The 10,102-nt window shown below is 33.8% G+C and overlaps 1 protein-coding gene across 1 annotated transcript in view; it reads right to left on the reverse strand.

Moving 5' to 3' along the window:
• Positions 1–8,812, reverse strand: part of cnbd1 (cyclic nucleotide binding domain containing 1) — a 43,283-nt gene extending 34,471 nt beyond the window's left edge. The window contains exons 1-4 of the mRNA XM_051882061.1: positions 8,560–8,812; positions 7,927–7,990; positions 7,674–7,778; positions 3,870–3,989 (exon numbers count right to left, since the gene is read on the reverse strand). Coding sequence (XP_051738021.1) covers positions 3,870–3,989; positions 7,674–7,778; positions 7,927–7,990; positions 8,560–8,599 — 329 coding nt within the window. The 5' untranslated portion in view covers positions 8,600–8,812. The remainder of the gene's footprint in view (positions 1–3,869; positions 3,990–7,673; positions 7,779–7,926; positions 7,991–8,559) is intronic.
• Positions 8,813–10,102: the final 1,290 nt, after the last annotated feature.

Raw genomic sequence — 10,102 nt, forward strand, 5'->3', positions numbered from 1 at the left:
TTTCACAATACAGTTTCGCTGAATGTCACAAGACGGAACCTCACAGGGACGATACGATTCCGTCTCCCAAATCAAATAAAATCGTGACCTATTTCTCTTATCCAGCTCACATCTTTCAAACATATTCCCCCGGTGGCAATTGGCATACACGACCCAGATATCTAGACACTGAGCTGGAAGGGGAAAAAAACGTGAAGACATGAAAAAGCATTAAGAACTGTCTACAAGGGCATCGCAAAACCCCGTAGGTAATGTCACTACAAATGCATAATGGGCATCACAGGAAGTTCTGCTTCCAGCCGCCCATGCATGAAGCTCTCTGTATGTGATACATGCTACTCAGTTGTAATATGGCACATTAAAGCACAAATGTTCCCTTGTTATAACTAAGCATGCAAAGCACATCAAAGTAGTGAAGCAATCCAGGAGAAATGCTTTGCCATCTGCCTCCATTAACTCCGCCTAAGGCACAGTCCATCTATCACATTCTGAGTGCTCAGTATGCACGCTGATTATGTTTTACCATGGTGCACTGGTACAAGCTTCTCCTATGAGATGGTGGTGCTAGCTAATGCTTAGTTCTAAAAAACACCCTGTATGTTATGTATTAAGTTTTGGTGCATTCTACTGATAAAAAGTGACAGTAAAGTCATTTATAATGTTACAAAAGATTTCTACTTCAAATAAATGCTGTTCTGTTGAACTTCTATTCATCAAAGAATCCTGAAGAAAATGTATTTCCACAACAATGTTAAGCCAAACAACTGTTTTCAACACTGATAATAATAACCAGTGTTGGGGAAAGTTACTTTCAAAAATAATGCATTGCAATATTGCATTAGTCTCTTAAAAAAGTAACTAATTGAGTTAAGTTACTTTTTATGGAAAGTAATATATTGTGTTACTTTTGCATTACTTTTTCTCATCTGAGCTGGGCTTGCCTGTTTTTTAAATAACAAAAAAAGTTCTATTTTTGGCTAATGTAAAGGCCCTTTCACACCTAAAGTGAAATGAATAAGCCTCAGGCTGAAGAAAATTCTAATTCACGCCTGTACAGTAGAGGGCGCAGCTCAAAGCTTTCAGCATCGAAGGTCAGCAGCAAAGACATTGGCTAATAAAGTGAGATTAAATACATAAAGTATATTTGTGTAATTTAACATATTTCATTGCAGGTTTGCATTTCATGGTTTTTAATTATTTTGAGGAATACTGAATCTGTTTTGTGCAAGTGAGATGAGTAAATGTATGCTCACATTAATCTAAAACTACAATAACCATCATGTTTACACAGCGCATGCAACACCTCTGCATGATTACTCTCAACTTGGGCACAGGAGTGCTGTCAGTCAATAAATGGGAAAATAAAGTAATTTGCGTTACTTATTTTAAAAAGTAAAACAGATATTTTGTAAATGTCAGAGAAAGGGGTTACTTTACTAGTTACTTAAAAAAAGTAATCTGATTACATAACTCAACGTGTAATGCATAACATAACTCAACTTGTAATGCGTTACCATAAATGTGGGACCCTATGATTTCCATGATGCAGAAAATGCGGACGGAATCGCGGAATTCATAAAAACTGAATTTAATATATAACGCGGAATGTTGTGGAATTTATCAAATTTTTGATGAATAAATAAAAAGTAGGTCAGTACACTTAAATCAAATCGCGATATAGACTAGTGTCTGTTAATATTAAACTGCAAAAAGACTATTTAAATATGAATCCTGCATGTTTTGTCTGTGAATGAATGGCGTGCAGAACACAGTTCTGCATGTCTGTGTGTGAATGGCGCAGACGCATGGTTTCATTTACCACACACACTGAAGCACGCGTGACGCTTGCAGTGTTTTCAGCCTCTGCCGCCTCACTATATGAGGACATGAATGAATGAACTTCATCTCCAGTGCCGCTCTGAGAATCACTTCATGAGCATTGTACCGTTTTGAGAAAAAACTATCATATCATATAAACACAGAGAAACTCACGGTAACCTGTCAAAATAAAAGTTTGGTTTAACTTGAAGAAATAGTGACAGAAATATATTACTGTTGTACAGTAGAATTTAGCTACGTCTCAATGTAATAATAACTCTAATAATAATAATAACTTTATTTTTTAAGGAATAATCAATTTTTCTTCCATGTTTTAATTTTAACATTAAAAGCTCTGTTGTGCAGCACTTTGTTTGACAAAAAAGTTTGTTTAATTTCATATAATTTAAAGATAAATTAAATTAATGTTTTATGCCTTCATTTGATTGCCAGAAAAATTAAAATACACAACTCAGAATTTCTGAAAAAACATAACATTTAAATGATAAAAATAAAATTAATTAAAAACAAAAATTGAGGGAATAAAAAATGTTTTCATAGGGCCCTAAAAAAATGTAATTTTTGTTAAACTATAATAATTTGATGGTAAACTGAATAAGTTTCATGATTTCGTTTAATTTTTTTGATTACTAAAATTTAATTTAACCATTAAAATGGAGTAAAAACGGAAAAGAAACGGAATCCAGAAAAATAAAAACAGAAATAAACAGAATTTGGGAAAAAATCAAACAGATTTCATAGGGCCCTATATATGGGAAGAAAATTATCATAGATACCTGAGGGTGGGCTTTCTCTACAGAACAGAACATATTAATTTTTCACACCAACCATGCTCTGATCCTCCACTGAAAGATCTCCATATCCTCTTTCCTGTGTCTCTGGTGTCTAACTGTTCTACAAAGCTCAAGAACAACCAATAAAAAACAGATCCATTATCCCTGGGAAGTTCAGTAGATGAATGAGGGAGATTATATCACAAGGAACGATATCCAAACACCCACAAGCAACATATAAGAAGAGGACGAAATGCTATTTGGACTCCAATCCCACAATCCTGCACTGCTCAACAAAAGAAAGCTATATTGTTCTCTCCCTCTCCCACTCTAAGATATTCTCGCAAATGAACTGTGTAAGCAGGAAAGTAAAACAGGGCCTATCGATATGAATTAAGATAACGCTGTAAGATAATGGCAGAGAGGGCAGGAGATTAGTCCCATCCTCTATTATGCTCTTAATGAAGTGTTACCAGATGTCATTCAACAGTGGATTCTCAAAATGTCTTCCTCATTTTTTTATGAAAGCTACGATTTTAATTTGCCAAAGTTTTCATATGGATAAAACTAATTAAAACTGTGTCGCTTCAAATATTAACCAAAGAAATTCTGGGATACATGTGGCCCTGAGCAGAATTAAGTCATAATTGTTTGGCATGCTGAAAAGGTGCTACACTGCCCTCTGTTGGTAGATGGAAACACTGGATGTTGGACAGTCAGATGTCAATTTTATCACCAATGTTATAAAATACAAACAGATAAAACAGTGTCGGTCTAATAATAATAAACTGGTTGTAACATTCTCATTAGCATAATGCATATGGGTATTTCTAATTCTCATCTGTTGATTCTACTCATTACTGAGAAGCAGTAATGAGAGTCGTTCTGTTAGGACACAATATTATTATTAAAATCAGCATAAATTAAATGCAGTACTACAAATACTAGCATGATACTATACAACTTAAAATATATTTAATAATATATTATAATACAACAATATATTATTTTGTTTTGCATTTCGAAAATTTGTAGCAAAGTAATGAGAACTGCAGGAGAATATGTGCTTATTTAACTGTGCTTTTTATTTTTTGGGTTAACTGTGACTTTTTTGACAGACTTCATGAGATTCACCCCAGCAGCTTCAAATCAGGCCTGACAAACCATATAAACTTGTATTTTATATCAGTCATTAGGATCATCAATATGTCCAGAGGGCCTTTAAACTACCCACAAAGAACCATTAGTCATACTCACAATTTCTTAAGGGCTTTAATCACATGATTCATGAATAAATCCTGAGCCAGTTTTCCATGTGGCTGATGTCTGCTGACCTCCTGGACGGACTCGTATAGTCTCAGCTTCACTGGAGGTTGGCTGCCAAGAGGAATAGAGAAGATCAGATGATTCTCATAAAGTTTATATCCATCATTTGCCAATTCCAAAGTTTGTGCTTTTGAATCAGAATGTAATAAATGAAGATATTTATGATGAAGTATAGTTTGGGCTGCAAGAAATAAAAAAAAGAGATTTTATATTATACTTTAAGTGATTGCATGACAAGACTTCAAACATGCAAACAGAGTATCTGAACTGAATTTAGTCAAGTAACTTTTACTGATCATAAAAACATTCTGTGTTTTTGAAGTGTTCTGCCTAAATGCTTATAAATTGTGCCTATGAATACATTTTATTCATTATTTTTATTTTATTTTGGTTAAACATAGCCTTTGGTACAGTATGAGCAAATATAAGATTTCACAGTAACACTTTACTTAAAGCCTTTATGTATGATGTATTATAAAGGTATTTCATAATATATGTTATAATGCATTATATCTTTTCATAAAGAATTGTAACCAAAGTTTGAATGCATTATAATATTAGCAGATTTCTTGTTACATCTGAAATGGGTTGTTTGTCATGTTTTAATGCATTATACTTTCTAAAGGTGTGTTCAATAACAAATAAGGTTTTTAAAAGTGTAAAAAAACATAATGGAGATATAATTAATTTTGAAGTTTTATTAAGTGTTAACAATGAGATTATGTGGTTTTTATAATCAATTAACACTGATTTTGTCATATTTTACAAAATGGAAAAATTTCGGTTTTACCAAATGACGCTTTTGGTTATACCGAATGACGATATTTTCAAACAATGCTAACAGGCTAGCAAAAGGACAATTAAAAATTTTATATTTAGTACAACTTTTTAAAATATTTCATCATTTTCCATGTTTTATAGTGGTTGTACCGAATGACCTGATGTTTCAGGACATGCGTATGAGCAAGTGAAAACATGAATTTTTCAAATAGTTAAAAGAGAGTTAGTTACTTTGCTTCACGACCATGTGGTCCTTTGCAGGTGTCTGAATGATGTCACATCCTGTCACATGATATTGACCGCATGACTTGATCCAAAATGGTCCCTTTATATTGGTTACTCCGAATTTCCATCAATGAAATTCATTTTTCCGGACATTCTTTCTCATAACAAAGCAACGACTTCTACACATAATTTTAATACCATTTTGCACTATGTTGATATACGATGTTATAAAATCATGCCAGAATAAAAAATATATACATTTATTACATTTTAAGATATTTTAGTCACAAATGATATGGCTGCATTGGCCTTTGGACGGTTAAACCGAATGACCTTTTGACACTTCAAAATCTTTAAAATACCTTTATATGTAGCAAAATATAATTAAAACCTTTTGGATTCAATAAAAGATATCTAGTTGTACTACCTTACATACTTTGGATGTCATATCTTTGTTTTTTATTATTATTAAGGCCTTTGGACAAAAAAATAAATGACCCGTCACATCATTGACCCAGATAAGTATTATAATGTATATTATTCAATACAATGCATTATAAGGTGCATTACAAGACATAATAAATGCATTAAAAATACTGTTATAATGCATTATATATACAGGTAAAGGCTTTAAGTAAAGTCTTACTGATATGACTTATAAGACATCATTTCCATACTGATTTTATAGTTTTAATGGCTTTATATTATTCTAAATTGTGGGAAAAGTAATAATAAAGAATGAGTAGGTGTGCCCAAACTTTTGATTAACAGCGTAACTAAAAAGCGCAGCCACATTAAGCAGTGCATTCAATCAGAATTACCTTAACCACAGACCTAAAGTTGATTTACAAGATAATCACTCGCCATTTTTCATTTTTACCAATCCTTAAATAACCCTTCTTTGTGAACGCTATTCAAGACGCCGATTCCAACTGGGAGCAGATCTATATTCCAGCCAATTAGAGCCATGACTCATATGTCACTACCCACAAGAACATTCATTTTTGCTGCTCCAGCAGGCTGTTGAGAAGACTGTAAACATTACTCAGAACATCTCTGAGTGGGACTACAGTGGGATTGAAATGACAGACAGGTCCTTAGTTTCTGCGTCACGCCTCTGCAGGGGCGCGGCCCACGTGTCTTTTATAAAACACTTCCTGTTTGTGACTTTCACTCTACAAGATGCGACTTTCCAAAAAAACAGGGGCGATATTTAAAATAATGACGCAAGTTTGACGTAGGGCCTAAAATCAGCAAAGAACCCAAGATGCAAAAAATAGTAATATTAAAACTGAATGCAGAGGAGTGCTGAAAAATAAATGAAAAAATACACTACTGTTTAAAGGTTTGGGGTCAGTAAGATTTTTTTAAAGAAATTATTCCTTTTATTCAGCAAGGATGCATTACACTGATCAAAAGTGACAGTAAAGACATTTATAATGTTACAAAAGATTTCTATTTCAAATAAATGCTGTTCTTTGGAACTTTCTATTCATCAAAGAATCCTGAAAAAAACTGAAGTGAGAACCAATACTTTACGTGCACTAAATTTAAATGGGACATTGTTTAAAGGGGTCATATGTTGATTTTTAATGTCTTCCTTCTTCTTTAGTGTGTAATGTATCTGTTTCTGCTGACTATACAAAAAGGCTTTTTACCACTGTGAAATGTTCAGCTCAAGTCGTGCTTGCAAAGTTGGTTCAGATTGCTCTGCTTGATCATCCGCATTTTCAAAATTCGACTCGGCCTCGAACTGATACAGTAAAACCAACGATAATTATTAACTGTGTGTTTACAATTGCTTTAGAAGCCTTGAAAACTAAAACTCATGACTATGGTAAGGGGTGTTACATTTCTGACACATGCTTGAGGTGTTTGGGCAAACTCAAGCTCCTCTTCTCTTATATCAAAATCCTCCAACATTTCTCTTTAAAATTTCTTGTTTTAGACTTCTAATTTGTGACCTGTGTTTTGTTTTGCTTCTGCGTTCGTCATATTTTTTATACAAAAACCCATCGCTTCACTTCAGAAGGCCTTTATTAACACCCTGGAGCCGTGTGGAGTACTTTTATGATGGATGGATGCACTTTTTTTGCTTCAACATCTGGCCCCCCATTCACTGCCATTATAAAGCTTGGAAGAGCCAGGATATTTTTAAATATATCTTTTAAATTTAAATCATGGGATAATTTTCATTTTTGGGTGAACTAACCCTTTGAAGCAGGTTAACCTATTCTAGTACACCCAATAAACAAAATTATGACCTTTTAAAATAGCATAAGGGACATAATTGAAGAGGTCTCTAATTGAAGCTTACTTTAATGTGTTTGTAAAGTATATTATAATTTGATTACATTTGGATCACTTTGTTTAATTTCTAAGGTAATCTAACCTAATTCTGAGCTTTACTTTGCTACGGTGTTTACTAAGTTCTAAATTTTGCAGCTGAATAAACTACTTCTCCAGGTAAGAGGATTACAGCATTACCTGAAACTGATCTTGAACAGCTTGCTGAAACTAAGCAGACATGAGCTGCACTTTCCCTAGGAATATGATGATCCTGCATTGTAAATAACTGACTTCATAAAGTCTGCCCCATAGACTTCAATGCAAAACTTACTTTTTCCTTACTCAGTGAAAGTTTCAGCTAGTTTTAGTGGTATGATCTCATGATACGTACTAATTAGTCATTTGTATAATTTTTTAAATATTAAAGAAATAGTTACTCACATCTTACTTTTGGGCTGTATTCTGGGTAAAGATGTCTGAGGGCGCAGGAATATTCCTTGATAAAGGTTCATGAATTTTTTATGGGCCTCTTCAGAAGAACTGATACTGTGAAGAGAAGCGAGGATGTTACACATTTTTATTACCTATTTTTTTTAATGGAATATTGAAACACTGGTTTAACAAGTTCAAAAGCAATTAAAACATTCGGACAAAATGACAAAAATTAATTTACCACATTAATGACCATTTCTACCTTTCATTTAGCTGGGTTAGTTGTGTCAGCTGTGTGTAGTCAATGTCTGCAAGTCTTTGCTCAGCTGTGATAAAAGTAGGAAGCTACATTTGGCAGATCAGTAAGAAGCAACAAAAATCATTGTACAATTTTTGGGAGGACCAGGGCTAGCTGTCACAAGGGTTATATCTAACTGTTACAATTACACAAATGTGTGAAAATCTCTAAAGTGCCATTAAAGATTTTTTTCATTGTTACAACAAAAAAATTCAAATACCCTGTTCTTTTGGGCTTTCTATTCCATCAAAGGGAGAAGGACTCCTTACCCCAAATGTCCAACTTCCCTCTTCTAAAGGTTGAAATGCTCATAAGAGATTCGCAGGTAAGACTTTATTGCGCTAGTGTTATGTATGTAAGACTTCAGAGATCAAATCTAAAGCTTATTTTACCGAATTAAAAGATTCATTAGACCGTGTGACAACCAGCTCCGGTCGATCTCCTCTGTCTGAACTAACGTTATGCAGAATAGCCTTATTGTCATTTACAAAAGGGATTGGATCCCAATCCAGACCATAATATGAATTAGTTGATGATATGTACAATACAACTGACTTCTTACATTGTTAAACATGTTGATTCGAAATTTCTCTGTACCTGAATGTCGGTTACGGCGCATGAATGTTTGAAGTGTCATTGCAGCAAATGATAACAAGACTCGTCTTAACAGTGAGAAATGTTTGGCCTGTTGCTGTGCGTCATGGCAACAACCACGTACTCATATTACAGAACAAGGTTATCGTGTTAAATCATTAATAAAACGTGTGATATTAGTCTCTTGTTGGGATGGCACGCTTTATATTTGCTTGGCCAGAAAACTACTTCCAATCGAAGCCAAGCGGGAACTTAACCGTCGAGTGTCTCCGAATCAAGTGTTTTTGAACGAATCAGTTGAATGAATGATTCGCTGAGTCACTCATAAGGACACTTGTATAGTTCCCAAATGAATCGGTGATTTTGAACAATTCGGTTGAATTCACTCATTCATAAATTCATCGACTTACTCATAAAGGCGGTCATTTGTCGGCAACCACGGCGTGCGTAACAGTCAATGAAGAAATTTAAATTCAAACACATAAATACACATCAGGGTTACTATTAAAGCTGCAGTCCGTAACTTCTGGCGCTCTGGCAGTTAATAAACAAAACTGGATGCATCTTGCGGAAGAACATTGTAGCCGGATCTACTTCTCTCTGTTTATATCTATGACTAGTCACGCAGGTACTGTGCTACTCCGCAGCTGTACGACCCGAACCAGTCTAAAAGAGTCCGAATATAAACACTTATTATAGGTGTACCGTAGTGATTCTGGATAAGACAAAAACACGGTTTGTTAAATGGATTCATGATGTACTCGCTCATTATATAATTTTTGTCAATTTTGAACACAAAAAAGTTACGGACAGCAAACTAAAACTATTAAAAACATTTTTGTTAATTGAAAGAAAGCTGCAGATATAAATATTAAACAAAACGAAAATGTTGCTTTGACAATTAAGTTTAAGTAGAAGCAAATAAAGATAAATAAAACTCAAATTTTAATATTTAATAGAAACAATAATGACAAAAGCAAATTACAAAATTACTAATCAGTTGGCTAAACTAAAATTAAAACAAAAACTGAGAATATGAAAATAAAAGCTAGTCCTAAATATTAGTAAAGACTATAACAGTAGTAGGCTATATAAATAATACTAAAATTACACTGACACACATTTGCATTTTAAACTAGATTTAAAAAAAAAAAAAAAATGTTTTAACAAATTAGGATGACCAACAACTCATGAACATATATCCTTAAATAATAGAGGATGAGGAACTATTCTATTCTTCTGTACACCAGTTGAGACAGAAATATAAAATTAACATATCTCTATTCTGAATATTAAAAGGAGAAAGAATAAAGAGATGGAAGGCCTGTAAGATCAAAGACGTCTTTTCTACTTCTTGTTAGCCTTGTCTGTTCCCTGTGAAACCACAACAGTAAATCCCCTCAGCTGAACTAAAAGCTTATAAGGTTTAATTAAGTAAGTGGTCCACCGCTCCATATGAGCCGAACTAATCCAGCAGAACAGCTCACAGGTCCACCAGTCAAATCTGCTCAAAGCTCTATGACAATTTGCTGATATTCTCTGAAAT

The sequence above is a fragment of the Ctenopharyngodon idella genome, chromosome 23 (genome assembly GCF_019924925.1).
Source record: "Ctenopharyngodon idella isolate HZGC_01 chromosome 23, HZGC01, whole genome shotgun sequence".
NCBI lineage: Eukaryota > Metazoa > Chordata > Actinopteri > Cypriniformes > Xenocyprididae > Ctenopharyngodon > Ctenopharyngodon idella.